Source organism: Argiope bruennichi, chromosome X1, assembly GCF_947563725.1.
Source record: "Argiope bruennichi chromosome X1, qqArgBrue1.1, whole genome shotgun sequence".
Lineage (NCBI taxonomy): Eukaryota > Metazoa > Arthropoda > Arachnida > Araneae > Araneidae > Argiope > Argiope bruennichi.
The window spans coordinates 96,751,145-96,777,578 of record NC_079162.1 but is presented as its reverse complement, the minus strand read 5'-3'; the positions used below and the strand labels follow the sequence as shown (position 1 = coordinate 96,777,578).

The 26,434-nt window shown below is 28.4% G+C and overlaps 1 protein-coding gene across 1 annotated transcript; it reads left to right on the top strand.

Annotated features, from left to right (window-relative positions):
• The first annotated feature begins 12,151 nt into the window (after positions 1–12,151).
• Positions 12,152–26,297, top strand: LOC129958626 (acyl-protein thioesterase 2-like). The gene is made up of 8 exons (XM_056071226.1): positions 12,152–12,303; positions 12,425–12,496; positions 16,111–16,142; positions 19,943–20,008; positions 20,124–20,242; positions 22,326–22,501; positions 22,599–22,763; positions 24,827–26,297. The coding sequence occupies exons 2-8, from the start codon at positions 12,446–12,448 to the stop codon at positions 24,869–24,871; spliced, it is 654 nt and encodes a 217-aa protein (XP_055927201.1). The 5' UTR covers positions 12,152–12,303; positions 12,425–12,445; the 3' UTR covers positions 24,872–26,297.
• Positions 26,298–26,434: the final 137 nt, after the last annotated feature.

Sequence of the window (26,434 nt, the reverse complement as noted above, 5' to 3'; positions counted from 1 at the left end):
AAACAATTGCTAAAAATTCGTTAATTTATAAATGCTCGCACATGCATATATATCTCCAATAGCCATGTTAACAATGTTATCTGAAATGCTTTGTTTTAAAGTTCAGCAATATTTTTACCTGCCTATGCAATTTCTTTAATTATTAATGTTTTCATATTTTCTCGATCTTAGCACTATGCCGTCCCATGACACCACGTTAGTGTCATGCGAATTTTTTATTTTAAGATTTTTTAAAATTATTTACTATTTGTACTATACAAATTTTATGGAAATAATTAGCTCTTGAAAAACCGTCAGCTGCATAAGTCCTACCATCTCCAAACAAATTCCGATTGGACGTGAGGACGGCATAGTGTTAAGAGCAGGAGTAGTACTGCAAAACGATATTTAAAAAGTATTAACAAAAGAGCCTAATAGCCAGGCTTCTCCAGAAATGCCAAAGATATACTTTAGAAGTAGACACAATGAAAATTCTCATCATTAGGTTTTCCCAATCTTTTGTGAAATCCTAATTTTCAGATTTTTACCCGGAAGTTGAATTTTTACCAGCAGATGGCCAGAACTCTGGATGTGAAATATATGAAGCTATATTTTATATAATACCTATTTCTTTAATTTTGAAGAACGTATAAAGATGTAAACTGTAAGATGGTAGTTCTTTTACAAGTTTAATTTCATATCTTAATTCCTTCAGTTTATTTTGCATGGATTTATAAATTAAAAGGTTGTGCCGCTTAAAAAAAAACATACGAATTCTTAGGAGTATCAGTTGAATATATTTACTCTTTGGTATTGAAAATTAAAGCATTGATCATCGTTTTGTTTCATTCGAGGTGATTTCTTAAAAATGGAGTATCAAATGACTATACGTTGTTATGAAATATAATTCTTGCGTATCTTTCCGAGGGTTTATTTTATTGTCAAGGACCCCTCCACGTGATGCAGCTGATTAGTTTATAGAATAGGAAATATTTTTATAATATGTAATAGGTAGGCAAGTGCCAAGGTAACAACTGATTTAAAAGACGGAAATCAATTGTATATTCTTGAGCGTCTCGAGTGTTCTTTACGCTCCTGCATGGATTAAAATAATAAATGACCCAAATAGAATGCATCATGTAATTGACAATTTAATTAAATTGTGCCAAAGAATTATAGAGGTTCATCTTCTTAGAAATGTAAACAGATTATTAATTTCTATATATTTTACAATGTTTAGAAACAATAAAAGCAGTTAAGTCTCCTTTCTATATTTTTTAAATTTATATTAGAAAGTGTAAAATCATATTTTTGCTATGCTTGAACATGCAATATGCCATATTTAAAACAGAATTAGATTTTGTGGATTTAATATAGAAATCTGAACTGGGGGCTTTATTTGGCGCAGTATAGCTAAAATTGGCCGTTGCGTCATTGAATTCTAAATATAATTCGGCTAAACCTTCAGTTATGAACATGGAATGAAATTCGTAATTCATAAATATAATCCAAATTAAGCAACAACAACAACAAAAAAAATTATGAATAGCCAAGCACCCGATTAAAAAAAAATAGGATATCGAGATTGTATTGTATAAACAAATACTCGACTATCTTATCCAAAATTTACGATTCCTCCTACTTGTCTTCAATGTTTTTCTGTCTTTAAGATAATCTCGTATTAATGTTCATCTTTAAATTTGAAATTAAAAACCTCTTTCATTACCGTTGCAATAAGAATGAAAGTTGAATGTACTTTAAGGAATAGCTTTTTTTAGATGAATGAATTTTTCCGCTATTAGCATCATTATGTTAGTCGATAATGTCAGTGTATAGGGTTTGATCTGATTCATAACGATCAATATCGAAATAGGACTTTTGATTGAACTAACTTTTGGCAATGGTGACGGAAAAAAAAAACGAGCTGCGATACATTTGGGAGATTAAAAATGACCTCGAATTGACTGTGTTTTTTATATTTAAGATTAGGCCCGTTTCGTCTTCGGTAATTTACCTTTCGTTTTCGGTGCTAATGATGGTTTCTGCTATGACAATAAACTCGGTAGGCTTTGTTTTTGAAAGAAAAGACTGATTTCCCTCTAGAGTTATCGACGGGTTGATGGTTTCCGTCGCATATGATTTATGCCTACCAACTAATAAATGGATGTTTCCCGGACTTCGACGTTTTACGGAAGTAGCAACGTTATGATGATGCAACTAAACATTTGCATTATCAAAAATCAAGATTAAAGTTGAAATATTACCAGGAAAATGTTTCAAAAAATTAAAAATTTAGTCAGCTCTAGGTCTGCGATCGTACGATTTGAGTTCATTTTTTCCAAGTACTAAAGGACCTTGGCAACAAGCATTTGTATTTTCCTTGGACAATTATAATGAAGTTTGAATCAGATAAAGTTACAAAATTTTAGCTTTATAATACAAACACTGATTCATAACATGACCTAGAGGAATATTCTCTTCCAATTTCTCATATACGTAAACAATATGGTGAGTTTTGTTATCATTCGTTGTACAGTGAAAAGAATCGAGAATGCATTTGCAATTATAATCTTTCATTTGATAGACTGGGTAAGAATTTTAAACCATGTGACTACGTTCGGGATGAATTTTTTGATAAATGTTCGAAAATAGCTATATTTTTTAATAGTTGCATAAAAAAGATTGAAAAAACATATATTAAATCAAAATATACTAGTTAAGTGGCAAAAATGTTTTAAAAATTAAGAAAAGGTTTTTTTTTTTTTTTTTTTTTTTTTTTGCTAAAGAAGAGGTATAAAGCAAAAATCTTTTAGTTTAGAGATTTGTCAAATGATTTGTTTAACATTTTGCAGATAGCTTAAGAAATATGTTATCTAATTACTAATATGTTATCTAAAAAAAAAATCTGTATTTTTATCCATTCTTTAAATATTGGGATTCAACAGATAACACACAATTTTCAATTTTTTTCGCATTCAGAACATATTCAGAAATTATACCAAATTTGAACAAAAAATATGGATTAGATTTTAATTTGTGAGGTTTTTCGTAAGAAAATTCTATCAAAGATTAGAATTTGAGAAAAAGCATCTAAAGATGTAAAATAACATTAAAACGTACGCAAATCAAATATAAAAATGAATATAACTTCTCAGAAATTAGAAACAAAATTCAAACGATTTTATAAAGAAACCTGTTCAAACATTAAGAATATCAAATAAAAAAAAATCATAATTTCGCAAAAAAATCGACTTTTTAACTTAGTTACCTACCTACCTTAATGCATATCTGCAATTTTGATACCAAGATTACATCCAATTTCCTTCCTCTAACTTGTTCCGTTTTCAAATTATCAAACTCACATACCCAGAAATAGACAAACCATCGACCTTTCGGTTTTGAAATAATTCTAGCAAAGACTTCATGCCAAATTTTTATCGACTGCACCATTTTTACTTTCATATACGCAAAATATAGAAATATTGTAAAAGTCAAAATTCCAACTCGTGATTGTCATACCTCCCCGATTCCGAGAAATCCTTTTTCGGCAGTATGTACAATAACTCATAACGCTTTGACCTAAGCTGCTGAAATTTGGTATATGGAATTGCAACCAAATTTGTCGATTTCTTTTAAATTTTAAACGAAATTAATTCGTAGAAAGTTTGTCTATTTAGCTATTCGGGCACAAGGGAACTCGATTACTACAAAACACAAAGAGCTAAGGAGATAAAATTTAGTACACAGGTTTAGCATCTAAAATATAGATGTTTATTTGATTTTGAATTTAATCCGTGAAACTGTTGACCGTCTGTCGATCTGTATTTTCGCATGCATGTGAACTCAATATCTCAAAAACGCAATGACTTAAACCAATGAAGTACGGGTAAGTCAACCAGCTGACTCTCCGATCCGCCACGAAGGCACACGGATTTAAACCATAAGGCTGAATGACCGGACCGCCGCAACAGCAACACTGGCGGGAACTGTGGTTGAGTCCTAAGGGCCATCACCGGCCACGGTACAACCCTCCCGAAGGAAGTACGTCCCGTCATCGATGGGAGGAGTCAGATCCCCCACCTATTTGTGTACCCTCCAAGGTGGCGAGATCCAACCACCATGCCAGAATCATCTCATCCTCATTACGAGGTGCCCCCCCGGGGGGTATATGAAGTACGGGTATATTGTCTTGTAACTACACTAGAGTTCGGTATCAAATTTTGGTGCCAATCGACCGATAAAAAAGGCTCCCACAATGCGTATTCTCGCAATAGATTCAATAAAAATCCTCGATTCACGCCAGTGTTTCGTAACCAATGCCATGCAAGGGTCGTAGCTTTACTCAAAAACCCCAGTTTTATTATCTACCTTTATTAAAGAGAATGCGAGGAAGTTTCTAGACTACTCTCGCTGGTTTTAACTATCATGCTCACGTATACGAAGATAGATAGACTTTCTTTTGATGAATTTTGTTCAAAACTTGATAGAAATTTATAATTTTGATGCAAATTCAAAGAAGAAACTTTATATTTCTTATTCATTACGTTATTGAATTATTCTGCTTAAAATTAGACAGAGAAAACTCCAAAACTATTCTTTTATTCTGGACTCGGAGAGGTCTAAAACTGGCATTTCTTCAAACCTCGAGATTGAATTCGTTCACAGATTAAAAAAATTTCTTCTTCCATACATAATAATTATAAATAACAAGCGAATCTGTAAATACTACATAAGAATATGACTTTAACCAGGATCGATAAATCAAAAAACCTAATTTTAAATATTCAACTTAAAAAAGAAAAACAAATGCTAAATACTTATAAGGTTTCTACAGAAATAAGAAAGGTCCTTCATCTTAAATAAGAAATATGTTGATTTTTTACACAAATTTTCTTAATAGAAAAATTCAAAATAAGAATATGATTTATTCTTGAATTATCTGATTTTACTTAAACCATTGTTGATATGTCTAGTATCATGTGTTTAAAATAGTAGTCGTTGATATCAAAGGAAGTAAGGTTGGATGAAGATAAAAGGACGGTATAAATGCCGAGGTCTTAGAGGGTTCTGCGAAAATCAAACAGTAAGCCAACTATAAAAAGATGTGAAAATTGTTTATACCTCAAGCATGATTAATCCTTTCAAGGGATAAAATATATTTGTCTCGCACATTGTCACACCGCGCAGTATCCGTAAAACCGAGTCACTCTAGTCCTGCAGTAGCACCCGGGGTAAAAATCTTACACAACTGTACTGTAGCCACACCATACAGTAAATGGAATAATATTGTAGTAACCAATGACCGACATTTCTATCTCAGAAATCGGTTTTTATCAATTCCTACGTAGCCTTAGTCGACAAACTGATATTTTTAAATACTTGAGAATGGGTAATCATAAATTTACTACTCTTACCCGCACATGGAAAAACTGAATGAGCGTACCACCGCAACAGCAACACTGGCGGGAACTATGGTTGAGTTTTATGAGCCATCACCGGCCATGGTACAACCCTTCCCGCGGGAAATAGATTTCATCATCGATAGGAGGTAGTCAACTCCCACAAGGGTGGAGAGAGTCAACCACCGTACCGGAAGCTTCTCATTCTCATTTCTGAGGTGCCTCCTGGTGGGAGTTGAGAATGAATAATAGATCTAAACCAATAATTAAATAATAAAGCTGCAATATGGGATCACAAATTATTTATTTATTTGCTCAGCAGAAGTTTTTTTCGGAAAAATAATCCATTAGAAGTTTTTAAAACTCTTTATTGTTCTGAAAGGCCCTCTAAACATTTCTGAGCAAATTTTTATTGTAAATTGTTAGAATAAGTAGGCGTCATTTGATTTTAAAACTAACTCTAAGAGACTTAATTTTTTTTTTAATGATATTGCAATATTTATCCCAGCTGTTTTTGCCGTGGTATATGGGGGTTTGATTGGAACAATATGAAAGAAAACACAAAAATTTACAATTTCAGTAGACTCATATTTTCTAGATTTTCAGCACATGGTTACAAATAACAATCACAGTAATTTTGCTATTAGTCCATAAGTTCATTGCTGATCTTGCTTTTTCCTCTAAATATTTTTTATCTAATTCCATCTGCAATGAGTCTACTAATTTCTTTTTGTATATGTCATATTATACGTTCACATTTCAGAGCTCTGATCTGATAAATATCTTTCACTGTCATACGAGTTTTTGAATCACAATCTTCATAATTAACACTGCATTGCAGTTCTCGCTTTACAAGTGATCTTTCAAAAATTTTAAATAACTCAAGAGTTTTCTTATTTCCTAAAGGTCATTTGCATTTTGAAGATAAAGGATTTCTCGTGATAATCATCTCGCAAGTTTAGTAGTATTTCATTATTATTTCTAAATCTAAAATTGTCAATGGAAATAAATGGGGCACAGCCATTTAGAGACATATGGCGTTTTTGTTTTCAACTCAGTATCCAAAAACCAATTCCCAGAAACAAATCGAACATTACAAAAAAGTAAAAAGAAAGCAGATCTGTACTTTTTAGCTACACATCGCTTGAGAATAGGAAATTGAGTATTCAAATTAATCATTTGATTTTAAAGCTCTTGAAATACCTACTTAAAGTTTCAAAAGTTTCACTTCCGGTTTATTATTTATACTACAACTTAGCTTCTAGTAATCATAAAAAAAGAAACAAAATATTTTTTGGGTGTTTAAATGCATGATCTATTAAACGAACAAATAAACGAAATTTCGAAAATATTCAGCTAAACGAAGATTTTAGGGTAGTCCTTGTGAGTGAGTTAAACTCTTTCTGGGATGAATCCTTATAGAGAGATTTGATGTGACATTACATTCTAGTATTTAAGGCAGAAAGTCAAACTACATGAATCAAACACAAATCAAGACAAATCTTGCAAGCTATAAGCCCCGAGATTTTGTCACAGCATATCCCATCGCATAGTTTTGGATATTTTTTATTGATTAATAAAAAATGCGGTTTAAAAAAATCAAAGCAGTTTCGTAGATTTTAGCCCATAGGCAAAATAATTTAGTAACAAAATTTTTGAAAATATTAACTAATTCAATTTAAATCAAAGATTACGAAAAATCTCCCCCATTAATTAGCTAAAATGGAGCACTTGTTCACAACCTCTCTCTACCCATTTCAGTTGGGTACTAACTATGGTAAGGTCAGTATAGTTAAGCTACCATAAGAATCATATTTAGTGAAAATCTTAGTAAAAAATCCAAAAAAACTTTTGTATAAAGTGCATGCTACAATTTGCCCGGCCTCCCCAATTGCAGCATAAAAAATTATAAAGAATGCCTCATGAAAACTATTGCGAAATTGGCTACAAATCAAAATGTAAACATTTGAAAGATAAATATATATAATACAAAGCAGGAATATGTGTATGGAATAATATATGCTTCAAATCTCCACGCATTTTTTTTTTTTTTCTTTCTTCCTGTGCCTTGAGCATCTGGGTCTCTTTTAATACGCTTCTAACCTCAGTTTTATTCTCATGTTTCTCAGAAAATTTTCCTTCTTGAAAAATGCTTAAAATTTTATAGAATTAATCAAGTATTAAAAGTCGTCCAAAATAAGACTTTACATTAATACGAAAATATAGTCTGTCCAAAAGAAAATTAATTTTTTTAAAGAAATCAATAATTACTGAGATTTTTTTAATGAGATTTGTCTACTTCAAAATACTCTTTTATTCTTTTCATTCAATATTTTCAACGTATCTCTCATTGCTAGAATAGCCTCATCTTTTATATTGTTTTAATCGTCGACTTTTTATGGTGTATTTCACCTTTAGGAATAAAGGGAACGATCCAAGAATTATATCAGCTCTGATATATTCATGTTTTGCTAGTCAATCAAGATACTGAGCGCAAATTATGCTTCAATGCGCTGTGTCTATTGATAACGATGTAAAATGAGATATTTCTGATTCTTTTGCATTTAAAATAAAGATTTACATGAATGAAATCCCTCAGTTTCTGGACATGAAGATCACCAGTTAATATAAAAAGTACCCAGTTTTCGAAGTGTTTTTGATGCTGTGCCTGATTTCAAACGTCTTCCTGTTGGAGACATTTGGACTGGTTAATACAATCTTTTCTGTAAGTTTGTTATCGCATTTAAAGTGTTTCAGTAGATGATTTTACCAAATTAACGCAAAATTTAACACAAACTTGTTCTTTCGTTTCCAAAAGTTAAAAAAAAATAAACTAATACACTATATACATATTGGTTTATTCTAACCTCAATACATTTCCGATTAGGAATGGTCAACGGATTTTCAATTTGACGGACAAGTCAACTGTCAAAGGCCGCTGGGCTGAGAGTAAAAAACAGCATCCGGATTGATTGAAAAATGTTATTTGCCTAGTTGCAAAATAAATAAATTTGCAAAAAATATAAATTTTACGAATTATAAAATATTTGGACCACAATATGTGTTTAGTTTGAATTATCAAAATTACTATTAAATAGATTAGATCACGATTATTTATTTATTTATGATACATTGGAATATTATTTATTTAAATATTTGTATGATACTCCACTTTACGTATCCTGTAAAATTGTAATTTTTAATGTTGTATTTGCTTGAAGTTTATTATTTTCTTATAATCTATCGTATTAACTAAATGCTTTTTTTAACTGAGTCAGAAAGTCATTTACCAAAAACTTATGGTTGTTTTATTAAGAATTTTATTATTTTAGCTTTTCCGTGATATACACATCAAAAAATAAATATATAAAAATATATGTATTTTCATAGGATTAATAAAATAATGTATTAAAGTAAAATAAATCATTAGCATTGATTAAATTACAAATTTGTGGAAAAGTATAATTAAATTGACCATTTAGCAAGAAAGAAACCTCGCATTGCTTAGAGTAACAAAATCCCTTAATCTATTACTGACTCTATCTATTACTTATAAGTGAAAAATAATGTGGCAATAAGTGTAACTGCAAATTCATGGTTAATGTTACAAAACATTATCTACGAAGGGGTTGGAGGGTTGCCCTGTTAACGCTCACATTTAGAAGCTCAGTTTATTATTAAACAGACTATGTATCCCTTTTTTGGGAAATTTAGTTTAGATCTACGAATGCTGTTTCAAACAATTAAACCATTTGTATTATTCAATATTCTACATCATAATCAGTTTTCTAATCGTATATAGCATGATAAACTCTATTACAGCTTGCTTGTACTTACACAGTATAGCAATTCTCTTACGGTTGACAAATATGTTAACTATACTCTGAATATGGCTTTTCTATTTTTAGGAGAAAATCCTACTGATTACTGTTGCATGAAAGGAAGAGATGTTTTGAGGTCTAATGTACGAATGTTGCTGACTTAAACATTTGATTCTGTCTTTCATATTTTGGAGTCAGGATTCATCAATAGTATTTTTGAAGCAATAACTGTTGCTCTAATTAAGAAATTGAAAAACAAATGTTATAGAACTATTAACATTTCGAAATAAAATATGAAATAAAAGAAACTACTAGAAATGATATTTCTGTTGTATTAGATTATTGGACAAATGAAGTAAAGGATCGATGCTTAATTTTTAACTCCTATTCCACATTATTCACAGGAAATTTAACCTTGATGCAAAGGGATCATAAAGTAAAAATTGATTCTCTTTAATGCAAGTTTCATCATGTGGCGCAGATTTTACTTCATCATATTACCAGAAATTCCCTTCGAAGCTTTTACTGATGCATTAATTAAACTTTTGTTCAATACAAGTGAATTTGAATTAATTTAACATGCTGTGGATAATGTGATATTCAATGGAATTAATTAATTTTTGAAAAAAAATACGCCTTTTCTCGAACATTTCTAATGTTTATGCATGAAAAGAAGATGCGGAATATATTCTTTGCTAAGGCAAAAGACATCCGTTATGATTTGTAATATTTGAGGAGTTTTGTACACCGAATAAAAATAATCTTTTTCTGAATTTGGAGTCAACTTGCTCAGATGCACATAAATGAACGCGCTTCATATAGGCAATGGAGTCAAATTTACGGTATTCCGCTTATTCTATGAGATTCTTGCATCCCCACATGAGAATTAATTTAAATTTAATTCTTGATTTTACTTTTAAAAATGCTTAGAAAACTTAATTCTTGTATTGAAGGACGGTTCTTCGTCACGAGAGATTTGGTCGAAAAGAAAGATTTAGAGACATATGGGAAAGAGAATTGTCTGTGGAATAAAGGGAAAAGATAACCAGTTATTGGCCGATAAAGATAAGAATAAGAGCTGGAAAGAACATTTCGAGGAAATTTTAATTGTCAAACGGAGCACTGTTAGCCAAAATAAACTTCCCTGTTTTGTAAGGAATTCATATTTGATGTAAATATGGGTGAAATTAATGTTCAGAAAATCTTGGGGGCTATTAAGCCCAAAAGAATGGTGGAGCATCTGGAGAGGTCAAAATAGCTGTTGAATCACTCAAGGTTGATATTGAGGCTTTGGCATACATACTATAAAGAATGTTTAATTTTGTGTGTCCCCAAGAGCCATCTCTGGATGCTTGGAAAGAATTATTGATTTCAAAAATCCTTAAAAAAGATGTAACTAAAGGCGACAAGTGAAAAGAAATTTGGGTTACTGTCTGTTACATCAAAAATCTTTTCTAGATACAATGTTAACTATGTGAAAGATAGTATAAATAAAACTATTAGAACAGAATTAGCAGGAATTTGGTGTGGAAAAGTACAAAGAAACATATTTTTAATGTAAAGAAGGTTCTTGTTCAAAGGTTCTTGAGCAAAATAATAAACTGAACTCATCTTTATACCTGAAATTAATAGATTTCGAAGAAGCATTTGACTGCCCATAGAAAACCTTCAGCTTTTATTAATTTCCTGAAAATTTTCCAACATTATTAGAAATCTGTAATGTGGAAGTATAGCACAAGTTATTGTAAATAGCGTTCAGTCTGAAGCATTTGACATCAAAACTGAAGCGAGATAAATCCTGTCTGGAAGGCATATATATATTCCAAGTAACACATGGCATTATATAATATTCTACAAATTGGGAAATCAATATTTTACATTAGTATTTTACAATATTGACACTGTAAAATGAAAGGCTTACTGATAAATATAGGGTTCAAAATTCTACAACATTATTTTCCCGATATCCATAAAATACTATACTCAATACTATAACTGTTCTTAAAATTAATTCTCATTACCTATTCGAGTATTAAAAAATAACACTTTTTTTAGCGCATCTCTTTATTATTTTTAAACTAGATTTGTTACATTCTTGTCTTTTACTTATAATGCGATTTGTACTTGGGGACTTTTGGGGTGAGAGCATCTTTCTTTCCATCCACTGGGCTAATGAAACCAGGGTATGGGTGTCTCGATTATCGTGTCCTTTTTATTTACTAACTTTTTAAAAGTTTCAAATTAAGAATGTGAATTGAAGTCAAAGAGGAAGGATTTCTCTTATAACCGAGATTTACTATTAGAATGAATTATTGAAGTTTGATTCAAAAGTAAAAGCTTTTAAATGCATAGGAAAATTATAAAATTATAAGTTCTCCAAAACTATTTTTAAAAAATTATATTTTTTCCGAAACTATTTACTGTTTCATTAATTTCGGAAAATTAAAATTTCAGTATTTAAAAAAGTAAAATAGAGTTATCTGTGAAACAAAGGTTGCGCACTAAAGTTCTTGATAATTTGCTTAAACATAGTAATTTTGCCATGTTCTATTAATAGTTGGATGAAATATTTTTATAGGCAAAATTTTTTTTAATATCTAAACGCAATTAGTAATTTTTATTTTGTTTCTTTTAATTTACTTTTCTTTCATTTTCTAACATTAATTCATTTCACTCTAAATAAATAAAAGAGCGAGTTACGACATTTGATCAAAATTTGATATGATTTGATTTGATTTTTCTTATCAGTACAAAAGATCAAATTCAAGAAATATCAAAAAACATATCAGATTTTATGTAAAACAAACATTTCAGATAAAATACTCACAAAGAGTTATTTTCTTAAATGGAACTAAGAAATGAATACCGTTGTCATATGACTACGTAGAGAAATCAATTGAAAAAATAGCTCAATTGTTCAGCCTTTCTGCCTATTGTAGAAGCAATTGAACCACACGACAAATATGTTTCTTTATCTGAATTTGGCAACATTGTGTAGCAGCTCTACTTGTATGTGATATATGTGACAGGACTTCATTTTGCCTAATACGATCTTAATTGAATAATTAATATTTTCTACTTATAATTTAATTTAATTTGAAAAGGTAAAAATATTTTCAGTTAGTTATTCTCTATATTTATATGGATGGTTAAAATTTTTGAATATTTTGCAATCTTTAGTTGTCAATGTCAGACTGTTATTTAAAATGTTGTGTTTACTTGTAGATAGGAAATAAAGCGTCTAGAATGTCTTCGTCGCCGGTGGTCATTTCTGCCGCTTCGAAGCATACTGCTTCGGTAAGAATTTTAATTAAAAGAAATATTTTTTAATCTTGCTGTCAAAGAATGATTTTTCATTTGGTGTTATTTTTTAATAGCTTAAGCTTCTTTATTTTAATTATTCTCATATTTGTTGAATTTGGATGATCATCTTCTACAAATTTCCCAGCAGCAGTCTTTGTGCTCTTATAATCGATTTTTATGAATTAGAAAATGTGTATTTTTATTTCATTTATATTTTTCACTGCTGACTATGATTGTGAGCTTTTGTTGAAATGACGCTTGCAAATTCCACATCTGCACTTTCCATACGCATATTAATCTTGTGATTATTAATAGTAATTTTTTTTAATAATAACTTAATTTATATTGCTGTCCAGCAGAAATTTTCAGATTCAATTAACATTTTTCAAATTTCTCTAATTGATGCAATCTGGTACTTTCTATCAATCATACAAAGAACTGAAATACATTTATCTTTTTAAAACCTAAGAAGAATGATAATAATAATAATAAAAAAAATGAAATCAGGAATTCTTTCAAGAGTTAAAAAATGGAAGATTATTTGAAATATTTTGACTGCATCTTATACTTGAATCCTCAAATATCATTTAACTTTCTCACATGTTTATTTCATGTGTTCTAAATTCAAGCTCAAGTCTTAAAATTTTTAACTTCAAGCTTTAGTAAATAGATAAGAAATTGAAGGTATAAATTTTCCATAGCTGATATAAAATATGCTTATTAAAGCAGAATTATTTTTTTTTGTATCATTAACATATTAAAACTGATATATTAGCATTTAATCAAGTATTCTGCTATACAGAAATTTAAAGCTGCTAAATATTTTAAAATCCTTTTCAGAATAATATATATTTATAGGTTCTGTTATGATAGCTTAATTCTAGATTGTGATTGTAATGATATAACTACATGAGATTTGAAAGAAAAGGTTGTTTTTACCTTTTTTTTCAAAGCTGACTAACTTGGAATTTAGTGCTTTTTTAGAAATAATTTAGATGTTTCGTAAGAAATTATAATTAAAAAATAAATTGAACAATAATTTGAAAATTTCTTAGATTTTGAAGATTAAAATCTACATAAGAAACCAGTCATATAATAAAATATATTAGGATTTAAAATGTTCAGGTTTATAACAGAATATTAAGAACTTTTTTTGAACAGATAAAACTTTTGAAATTAAAATTCTTTATTGGTCAGATTATCAAAATATTTGCACTGTTATTATATTTCTTAAAACTTTTCTTTAAATTGATAGTTGCCTTGATTGCACTTTTCCAAAGTAAATTGCCAAAACAATCATAAAAAGATATTCATTTTGAAGTAAAGAAAATTTGTCCCATAAGCTCTAGCTGAATATATATATAATTAAAATAATATGGAATATATTTAATAACTTATGATGTGAAAACATACATGATTGATGTTATTCTTAGCATTAAAATCAATGTTATTAATTTTAATTTAGAAATTTTTTAAAAATATGAATATATTAAATCTGTTACTATATAATGATCTGTGATCTAGTATAGAGTAATAAATTAAAAATATTATTTAGAGTTACAGTTCTTAGATTTTCATATAGTTTTAATTTGTTACTAAAAGTTTACTCATGATAATGAAACATCTTTTATAAAGAATGAGGTTATTAAATTTTTTAGCAGAAATTACGAGTGTGAAAGTCATAAGAATTATAAATTCCTTGTGTAAATTCGTTAATTATAATACACATTAATTAGAAATAAAGTACTTTTAAATTATTACAAAAATTGAAGCTCCTGATTTTTGGTAGAATTTTAAACATCATTATTTTGAAGTGACTGGTTCTATTATTTTGCACCTATGTTTTTCTATAGTTTTTCTATATTTTCTATTCTTGATATGCAGTTGTATGATAGGGTACATTTAAGTATTTGAAAATATTTATTGTAAGATTTTGCTCTTTTTGTCCAGGTAGGTAAAGCTTAACCTTTTAATGCTCAATGTGATTTTAATGCTTAATTAAAAAAAAAAAAAATGTTCTTTTAAATTTTGTGAAAAATATCATGTTTAAAATAAATGTGAAGTAAAATTGATAATAATTAGGGTTTTATTTTATTGGAAGAGTTATAAAAAAAATTAGTGAAAATGTTACCAGTGTGTGTTAACATTTTTAAAGTGTAAGATTTTTTTTTTTTTTTTTTTTTTTAAGAATTAATAATTATTTTTGGATTTTCTTGCATTTTCTCAAAAATAAATCAAACCGAATTTCAAAATGATGACATTTTGACTTCAAAATCTGACTAATAGGAGGTAGCTGTCAGTTGAAAATTGTTTAGGAATACCTAACTTCTTAAACCAATGGAGTGAACTTGCTGGTTGCAATGACTCGCCATCAATAATTTTGTAGGCCAGCACTTGACTTATATTACTTTGCAGGAACATTTTTGTATTGCTGCAAAAAAATAAAAACTGAATTTCATGATGGATTCAAGATTTATCATACACTTAGTACATTTGGAAATATTAGGAATGGTGATAATAAAGTTGGGGTGTATGTTGCAACATATAAAAAATTACCAGTTTAATTCAGTATTGACATTCTTTACTTTTTTATGTGAATTAGAAAGTTCTTAAATAAATTAAATTTAATTAAAAGTAAATTTCAAAGCATTCATGATCAAGTTTGAAATTAATCACTACTGTGAAGATATCTTCCTATATAGATCAAATATTATTATAGAAGAAATACTAAATGTCAGAAAATATTTAAATTATTGTACTGACCCTTTTTTAAATTGTATTTTCAAACTAAATGTGCATTTTTATAAAAATTGAAGGCTTGTTGTAACCTGCTTTCAACCTTGTTTCATTTGCCTTTGCTAACATTTGAGTTTAATACTCCTATATTGTCTAGTATAAAAATGATGGTATAGAATGAAGTTAGTTTAGCCATGAAATACAATTGTCCTATAAATAGGAATCTGAATATTAACTGGCTAATTAGATTTTGTACGAGCTTGATTTTTGTCATATTTATACTCTTTAAATAAGACAAAGACTAAATAAGACTACCTTGGGGGAAAAACGTGCTGATTGTACAATTTTTTTTAAAAAAAATTCTTGTACACTTCAATACTGTAGGAAGGAAGGTGCTGATGAAATATGTGTAGAACTTATGACATATCGTAACATATTTTGCTGATTTCTGACTTTTAAATTAATTAATTTTTCTTTATGTATTTCCTGTCTAAATTGTGCTAGAATAAGCTTAGTCTGTTCTGTTATCTGTAAAAATTTGTATGAAATTAACTTTTTCGATTATATGAAAAGTAATCATATAATATTAATTATTTTTTTGTAATAGAAATCTTGAATTTTGTTTATAAATATTGTCTTAGATGTTATGTAATTTTGTGTATATTATGCTTCTTACTTATTGTAATGGTTAGTAAATACTGTGTTAATCTATTTGGCAATTAATTTTTTATATTTTAAATTGACTGTATGCAAAAATTTGTACATAGTTTATTTTTAATGTAAAGTGTTTATAATTATCTAGATTTCTTTATTCTGATTATTAAATGTTAGAAATTACATTTCTGATTAAGTAATTTTTGTTTTAATATCAGGTCATTTTTCTCCATGGTCTTGGTGATACGGGGTAAGTAGAAACTGTATAAGTACATATGAAATATTTGATTAAAATAATGTTATCTTTTTAAAGATTTTGATGATATGTGTTATTAATATCTTTATTTTAATTTTATCCATTAAAAGCTGAAATACATAATTTTTAGAATTGTCATGATATAATGAGGGATTTAAATGATTAAGCTTTGTTTCAGTTGTGGGTAAGCAAGGGGATATGTAGCATTTGTATTTGTAGAACAGTATTAGGAAATGCAAAGTTTTCATCTGCTTACTTCAGATTCTCTGTGTGCGAGTGTACTTTATTTAATACTTAAATTCCATATTTGATTTCTAATTTTGAAGATATAAATTTTTCCATACATAATTGTGTCAGCATTTTTTTTTTAACTTTGAAAGAATTGTAATTGAAAATAATAATAAATATTTACTTTCATAAATAGAAAAAAAAAAAAAATGCGTAGAAATGAATTTAAAAATGTGAGGAAAAAGACTTCCCATGGAATAATCGCATACTATGATAAGCGAAATTATTCCTTCTAGATTAATATGACATGTTACTATTTATCAATGCCACTTGTATTTTCTGAACATATATTATTAATTTATTCAATACATTGTTTAATGAAAACTTATATTTTATAAAGAGGTTAGATTCTGCATGACCTTATGAAAAATAACAGCACATTTTATATTTTGGGGTAATTACTAACATTTGGGATCTATTATAGGCTTTGCTACAACAAGTGATAAATTGTTTGAGATTTTTGGTTGGGAGAAAAAATAATTGGGATGTTATTTATGTCAGAGTTTTGGAAATCATTATTTAAATGAAATAAAAATAATTGGAATCTACTTATATTCCCCAATAAGAAATTAAGTTGTACTTTACTGAAAAATATATTTCTAACAATTTAGTATTAATGAAATTTTGAAGGCTTATGCACATGCCGTATTAAGCACTTATGCATTGAGAAAGCAATCAAGGTGTTTGAAAAAGTTGTAGTCTGTTAGAAAAAAGGCACAATGTATAAGTTGGTCAAATTTAACAAACTAATTCAATTAATTTACACAGGATTATTTGTGGATGTATTTTTTCTATTTCTTAATGGTAGTTTTGAGTTTTAATAGTTTAAATTAACTATATAATTCCCTGCAAACCAAGCCATCAAATTCTAACCATAATCTTCTTTCAATGCCTCTTTGGTTTTGGGAAATGTTTAAATTTTTCTTTCTTCTCCTGTCACAGTGCAAAATATTTTTGGTCAGTCTACTGAATTATTTTTTCATTTTATAATCACAGAAATTATTTCATTTGCTTAGAAGTGCCAAGGAAACCACATAATAGCAAGTCTTTGTTCAGTTTAGGTGGGGTTCACTGGGTAAGCGTTATTTTTTTGGGGGAGGGTGCTTGTTGTTCCATTATTAAACAATCAGTCTTATGTTCTGCAACTTCTTGTGCTATTGTGACTCAGTAATGTACCTTAGTTAAATTCATTTGTCTCTGCGTCTCTTATTTCCATCGCAGAACTTCTTAAAGCAATGATATGTTCTGCATCTCTTGTCTGTTCCCTGTCTAAATGCAGTATTATTAGTATTATAAGCTTCTACTGTTTTGTATCCCATTTTAAACTCATACAGCTGTATTTTGTGAATTTGCTTATTTTATAAGACTGAAATGTGAATAAAAATATTGAAAACAAATCCCCTACCCTTTAAAATTAAACAAATTCTACACTTTGAGGTGATATTTAACACAAACAGAATGGGATGGATTTATTACAATTGCCTTCAAAGTATGCAGGTTGAAAAGCCTCAGTTGTTTTTAATTCAAGTTAATGCATAAATTTCTGAAATAATATAAATTTTAGTGTTTCTAATAAATATTTTATCCAAGATTCAATTGTTTGTTAAAATGCATAGTTAATTCATTTCAAAAATTCAATTTCAGATCTAAAATTTTGTTAGATCAAAAATAATTGTTTGTTTAAACTGCAATTTTCAATTATGATTTTTGTGGTGTGAATTAAAATATTATATCTTTGGAATTTTGATTTCTTTGTATGGTTTAATGCTTAAGTTATCAGTAAATGAAAAGTCAAATTAATTAGTCTTCATAGAAGCTTCACAATTACTTGTGTCGGAATTCATACTGTGTTAAATTGTTAATAAGCTATATTGATCATCAAAAACATAAGTAATTTGCTTTTATATTTTAATTATGAAATTTTTTCACCTATAAAAAGATGGGGAAAATGTCTGCATTAAAAGGGGGAATGATGTTAAAATTAAACACTGAAACATGTCTGTGCAGTTAATAGACGATAAATTGTTTTCTTTGAGTAAGTGTTCTCTTAGTATGCCAGACTATCTATTTCTCTGCATAATTTGTATAAGCAGTTTGAATTCTTTGCCATTTTCCCTTTAAAGTGATACTGAAATTAATTTGAAGTATTTTAGTAGCTTTGGTAATTAATGGTAGTGATGGAGTAGAATTTCAAGTTCTTTTAACAACTTTTGTTAGCAAAGTTAAATTCCTTCTGTCTACTCTCAGGCTTTCTTTGATAAATTAATTTCAAAACTTCTGTAAACTTCAAACTAAAATTTATGCATATATTTGATATGTTAAACTAATATTTATGCATGTATTATGCTTATAAATATTTATTATAAATTTAAATGTCATGAATGGTTAATTTGAATGAAATGGAACAAAGTTTTAAAATTAATTAATTTTTTTAAATGAGCCTTATGGATTTTAGGCCTTTCTGTAAATAAAAAAGAATTTATGAACATCAGTAATTTAAACTTAACAAATTCATGTTGCTCATCTATATAAAATTTAACTTTCAAAGCAGTATGAATAAAAAAAAGAATATAAAGCCAATGGATTGGTAGCAGAAAATTATAAAACTGATGGTGAAACTAATTCAGAAATTCACTAGCAAGTTATAAAATCATAGTATCCCACCCCTTTGCTTGTCAGTACATTTAGTTAGTATTTAAAAATTTCATTTGATGGGTTATATTAAAATCTATTTTTCAAGTGAGAAATACCTAAATTATGAAAGAAAAAGATTGTTGTGGAAGAATATTGTTAGTTAATTTTTAACAGTGTTATATGACTGCAAAATGGGCTGAATGATGTAGCTTTGATAAAGACTCCTTTGAGTTTTATAGAATTTGTGGTGCTGACTGGCAGTTTAGATATTATATATTGATATTTTTTCCCTTATGAATATATTAAAATCTAGATAAGTGTAAGACAATTTGCCTTTGAAAGAGAAATCCATTGTTTTGCCATTTTTTTTAAGAAATTTCAGTGTTTAATGTACATTTAAAATAAAAGATTTAAATGCTGTATTTCAAATCATGTCATCCTTCAACTAAAATCAAAATCCAAGGAGTGAACATTGAAATCACCATGATGCTCATTTGATAAATCAGTATTAGAATAATAAGTTCCAGAAATTATTCTTTTTACTGAAGGTTTTTCTCTATAACAAATTTTATGGTTATCTACACTTACTTAGTAAAACTTAATTGCCTGCTTTTGTTCTCTTGATCATATTTTTCAGTGATGCTATGGGTTAAAAATTACAAGCTATAATAAAATGTAATGAGTACTATGACTGAAACATTGCATTTAGATGTATGACATTATAAATTATCTGTAATTGGCTTTATATGGAAGTACCATTAAGATATTAAAAATATGTTCCTTGTCATATTAATTCTTTTAGTTATAATTATTTTGTAGATTTTATAATTTATACGGAATACTAATTTTTCATACTTGTTTGTTTTTTATAGACATGGCTGGGCTGCTGCTTTGCAGATGTTGAAGTTGCCGCATGTCAAGTATATCTGCCCTACAGCGTAAGATAATAGTTCTATGGGAATTTTTATATATTTTATATGTTTTAAAACTTTTTTGCTGCTTTTCAATAATGTTGCGAATTAAAAAATTTTAAGACTATATCTTTTATTACAGTCCTACTATGCCTGTTACTCTTAATGCTGGCTATAGGATGCCATCATGGTTTGACTTGAAAACCCTTGATGCTGAAGGTCCTGAAGATGAAGAAGGCATAAAACGAGCTTCTGAGACTGGTACATTTTATATTTTTAAATCATCCTTAAATACTAACATACGTCCACATATACTAAGTTCCAAAAAATTTTCTGCTTCAAGAAAGAAATCTAAAAATTTCTATAATTAGCATAGCACAGGAATCTAGTTAATTCAGATTGAGAATAAAACTTGCATTATTATTTCTCTATATATTTTGGTTTAAGAACGTTATTCTCAAATATTTTGCACTTTGCATTATTAATAATTGGATTACAAACAATTAAACATTGTAAATGATTTTTTTTTTGTATTCATCATGTAGCATTGGTTGAAGTATTATAAATTCAGATTGAGAGATTACAATTGAAGCTGATGGTTGTCTCGCATATTGGAAGACCATAGTAATAAAATAAAGATTAAAGACAGGAGGGAGTAAGACAATACAAATTATTGTTATTAAATTATCTTCTTAATCAGAATAGTGTAATAGAATTAAATACTCAAAACTGAACTTCTGTTTAAGTTTGCAGCAATTTTATCATTTATCTGTCCATTTATCATAAATTTTTTAATATTTCAAATGTGGCAGCATCTATTTGAAATTTCTCGATAAATAATTATGAAATTTCAGTTTTCAGCTGTATCAAATTAAATTGCACCTTATAGATTCTGTTGAATGTAGAATTTCCGTTTTGATTAACTAAGATGAGAGAAAGAAACACTTCACCATGTCAGATCATGATATTCTAATATGTTTCTCATAGTAGCCATCTCTCGTATCTAAAAGGATTTTACAATTTGAAAGGCATGCACAAAAGTTTTGTCAGCATTTGGTATTTTTTGTCTATTTAAATTTTTAAGATTTCCCTCTGTGTAGACAATTTATATAAAAGGCATTGCCAGGTATCTTCATTTGAAATTTTGTATGCTGTGAATTTGGTATTAAAGATTTTATCACATTAGTATTTTATTTTCTGTGAACTTGAGTAATGAATTCTGTAATGAAGTTAAGCTGCATTTTTTATCAAAATGTACAATGAATTAGCTTTGAAGCACTACCATCTGCTTGTTTTTGGCTGAAAAATATCTACAGAAAAAATTTGAAAATTTATTTTCCCAAGCAATAAATTTTTATTGTAATTAATTGAATGAAACAGGTAATGTCATTTGCATAAAGATTCACCAAATAGGATGTGTAAGAAAATGTAATTTGTATGAAATCAAATTAAATTGTGAATAGTCTAGTCATGAATGCATATTTCAATATAAATCTTGTATTTATATTATCCTGGACCATTAGTCTGATTTGATTCAGCTGGGAATTTTGTGACATATCTTTAAAATTCTGTTACATTACGGTTTTTTAAATCTATGCTATCCGAGAATCTGCATTTAAAAAAAAATCCTAGTGTAACAAAATTGAGTAGTTAGATTATTTTTCACTGAATATTATTTGCCAGGAGAACTTCACTTTTTTAAAATATTAATATAACATCAGTTTGTTAACATCCACACAGTAAATGGCTTAGTCATATTGAACTACGTATCATCTAATTGTTAATTGTATTACACTGAGATTGAACATACTTTATCTGAAGCAAAATGCACAGAATACTGCAAAAATAAATCAGTGTGTTGTATTTGACATGTATTTATGCATGAATTGATTGAATTGAACTTGTGTATTTTTTAAAATTATGTTTTATGAAAATTTGTGCAACTAGGGTTGGATACATATTGTGATGTGCTTATGATCTCTGATCAAGCTTCAAAAAAGTGGTTTCAATTCCATTTTTAGTAATAATTTTAATGGAATGATCTTACATGTATCCTAATAAATAAATAAAAAATTGATTTTTTCATATTACTAATTAGATTTTTGAAATTTTAATGTTGAGTTAGATCTGCAGTCATATTCCCATCCAACTATTTTTCTGTCTAAAATTCAGATTGAATATTGAGTGTTTTATGCATTCATTTTAGTGTAATTGCTTATTTGTGGCTATGTAAAACTACTCAACAACATCTAAACTCTTTTATTTTTTGATTAGCAGAAAAGTAACTGATTATTTTTCTCTTTATACTGGTGATATTACAATGTTTTTCTTTCTAAATCCCTAGTGATGAAAATGATCGAAGAAGAAGAAGAGAAAGGAATTCCTTCCAATCGGATTGTCCTTGGTGGTTTCTCCCAAGGTGGTGCTCTTGCTCTTTATTCAGCTCTTCGCTGCACTAAACAACTGGGTGGCGTTATTGCTTTAAGTTGCTGGTTGCCTCTTTCTAAGCAGTTTCCATATGTAAGTTCGATAAAACTTTTATCTCCAGAATCAAATTAAGATGGTTAGTAAAAAAAGAATCTTTGTACTAATTAACTGCTATTATCTTTAATTCTAGGCAGCTGAAGGAAACATCGATGTTCCTCTTTTGCAGTGTCATGGTGATCTTGACACTGTAGTTCCGTATAAGTGGGGGCGGATGACACATGAACTTCTGAAAACTTTCATGTGCAACGTGGAGCTTAAAACATACAAGGGACTATGCCATTCTTCATGTGACGATGTAAGTTTTAGATTTATTGTTTATTTTATAATTGATAAGTAATAAATCAATGTTTAGTTACTGTTATAATTAATTTTTTAAAAATTGGATTAATGCTTAATATAAGAAAGCATTTTAGGTTTTGTAGATGAAAGCTCAGATTCAGATATAAATATTATAATTGTTACTTGCATGTGAGTGAAACAGCTGTATCTTTAACAGCTAACAACTATATCATTCATAATTAACAATTATAGATTTTAAACACCAACTTATATTGCTTGGAATTTACTCTCAGGCAGAAAATATAATTTTTGTAGAATTTATTGCTGAAGATTGATGTAAAATCAGAGTTTGAGGCATTTGTTCTATTCATTTTGTATGCTTGATGCAATCAATAATATGCCACAAATGAGGGCTGCCGAGTATCTTTATGCTAGATATTGTTGCATGTAACAGGGATTTCCAGACAAAAAAATTGTGCACAATGACTAGAAACAAACAACATACTAGAAACAATTCTTGATTTTTATTTGAGTGGAGAAATGTCTGTGAAATCCTTGAGGACCTGGCCACCAAGCTTTGCTTGAAGTTATAATTTTCCACCAGTGATACTGTTGTGGAGAAATTTCTTGAATGACTTATTAAAGAGATTTTACTGCACTATATTGTAATTCATTCTAGATGATTGGTAAAATCTAGTATTACTAAATTTTAGCTTGAAACTATAGGTTTTCAATAATCGCGATTTCTTTAGCGTTTTTTTTTTTCTTCTTAAATATCCTCATTCATTTGAAAAATATTATTTGTTGGACCAATTTTGCCAAATTTTATTTATTTTAAACAACAAACTTACTAGTTTAGATACTTAAAATTGTTTAAGAAATAAAAATGTTTTCAAAATTTTTATTCTTTAGAATTCAGATATTATGACTAAAGGATTTTTGCTTTTTATCTTTTTGTAATTATTCGATTATTTTCCCATTGAAATCTTTCTGTATGTATAAAGGTTTATTCTGATTGATGGAGCAACATGCAGCATAAACCACTAAAAATATGAACATGAAATTTGGCGGGAACTTGTTTCTTGGTTCTTAAGAAACCCATTGAGCAGAATTTTTTGAAAATTTTGATTAAGTTTAATTAAAAACTAACCATAACTAACTTACGAAAAATAGTTGACAGATTTGAAACAACAGGAATTCTTGATATGCAACCAGACGAGGACGTAAATGTATCAAACAGGGACAAGTTAAAAGAATTTGCACCTGCCGCTATGGATCAGGCGATAGTTAATAAGCAGGATACCAGCAGTGTACGTTCAATATCGCGACAGATACCCCGTTCTTGACGATGTAGAAGATATTTTGCGAAGATCCTGAAATTTTATCCGTATAAGATAACACCCATTAACTGATGACATTGATCTAAATCTTGGCAATTTCTGGTTGCGAGGAGGTTCTGGTTCACTTGAAAGGCGTTGTGTATTAAGGACATGTTCCTGATATTCCTACTTTAAAAGATCAAATAATGTTACATGTCAGACGAATAAATGCCGATATGCTGCGAGCCACCGTCGAAAACCTCGTGTACCGCATATAATTATTGGAACATCAAGTTGGTTATCACCTTGAGCCAAATTTGTTAGTTGCTATAAGAAACGTTTTTCATTGGTATTTGGTATGGTGCTTTTTACTGTTTCCATTGGCAGTAAAAAGCAAAAGCATGTGTGTATCTTTTTTCCACACATGCGCTTGCAGCGAAACGATTTCCTCCATCGGCGTTTTTTGGTACTAATATTTTTTTTTTTTTTTGATAAATCGGAACCGCATACTATAATATGTAATGTGGCCAAATTTTGTTATATTTCGTCCAGTACATAATACGCTACAGGTATCCTAACACCTCCTGTTATTTCTTGATTACCCTGTACATTGCATGTTCCAAGTATCTCTAATTATAATCAGAGCATAACAAGGTTTTCCGTATTGTGTGATGTGACTGTATAAATATTTTCTTATGTTTTTTTTTTTTGCTTGTGTTATGTAAAAAAATGTTGAATTTAATTAAAAAAATTATTACAGGAAATGAAGGACGTCGGCGAATTCTTGAAGAGAATTATACCATAAATTTATGTTTGGAGGGAAGCTCATTACTCATCATTTCATTTATTATGTTACTTTCATGTAAAATGATTTCTCCTTTGTTTATCCATTGTGCTTTTGGAATTTTCACAATTTCTTTTAACTTGGTATACATAAATATTATTAAAAAATATTTAACATTTACAAATATTAAAAAATTTTAAGTTTAAAGCTAAGGTATATCTTGTCGTAATTAACGTAGATTTGCATGAAGTATTGTTTAATATTATATTATTAATTGGGACAGTAAATGTCTCGTACTCTGAAAAAGTGTGAAGTAATGAAAATGATTATTTTGTCGATGAAAAGAGAAATAAAGATTTTAACTTTTATGAAATAGATTCTTAAGTGTGCATTCTTTCTGAGGATAGAATTTTATTTAATATATATATGAAGGGAGTTCAGAATTATGCTTTAACCATTGAACACTTCAGGATTCAAAAATTAGCAACTGCTGATATTTTCATTTGAATTATGCAAGTTGTTTGTGAAAAAGGAATGAATCAATCAGACTTGTCGTGTTAATAGATAGAATTGTAAAGGTTAAAAAAATTTAAGTAAAGAATTTATATATAAGAAAGAGAATTTATATATTTGCTGAAAAAAATAAAAACACTGCCATATTAATTTGCTAGCATTGAATTTGTAGTGTTAACTACTTTAAATTTTTATGTAATAAGGATTTTACATATATTTCCTTAAGTATAAAAGTAGTTTTTATAATTTAGTAATTCAAATTATCAGTGCATCCTTTTAATTAAATCGAATTGTATTATTTCCATTTGATTTTTGTCACTGATTGAGAAACAGAAGTGAATCTTTCAGATTTTTCTTTAATTTGCATTATATCAAATGATGCATATAATTCAAATTAATTTATTTTTCAGACAATACTGTAAGTATTGCCAGCTCCCTTATTCTTTTTTAAAATTGAAACAAAAATTCACATGAGTAATGCTTTTATTTATTCACTACTATATGATTGCATATATTCTTAACAGAGATTCTGTAATTCCTATTTAAGTCGGCTGATTCCATGTTATTTGTATCAGATATGTGGCATTCATGGAAAATGCGATGAAAGATGTATGATATTTACTACATTATATTTGCAAGGCTCTTCATAAATGTGCAGTTAAAATTACTCATTTATTTGACTATGTATTTATAACTAAGTCTTGATTCTAATATGTTAAGCTTTACCTTTGATTTCTTTAATTAGTTTTAACTGTGCTACTATTTTACATTCTCTCCTATTATAGATTTTGATATTTATTTCATATTTATTTATAATAGTTGGATATTTCTGATTACATGAGTTTTTTTCTTTGTTTTTCTAAGCTTTTGCATTCTTATGTAAATGTAATTTACTAATTTCATTTTGCCTGAATAAAATACTTTCTCTCTCTCACTCTTGTTGTATATATTAATTACTTATGACTTTTACTTCATAATCATGTTTTAAATTACGTTTAAGTTCAACAAAAGTTTGAGATGGTATGTTTGAGTTAGAGGATTTTCATCTTTCTTAAACTCTTAGTTTTACAG

Coding starts and splice junctions, on each gene's coding strand:
- LOC129958626 (XM_056071226.1), top strand. CDS start 12,446: ATGTCTTCGTCGCCGGTGGTCATTTCTGCCGCTTCGAAGCATACTGCT. Junction 12,497..16,110: donor CTTCGAAGCATACTGCTTCG/GTAAGAATTTTA, acceptor TTTTAATATCAG/GTCATTTTTCTCCATGGTCT. Junction 22,764..24,826: donor GCCATTCTTCATGTGACGAT/GTAAGTTTTAGA, acceptor AAATTATTACAG/GAAATGAAGGACGTCGGCGA.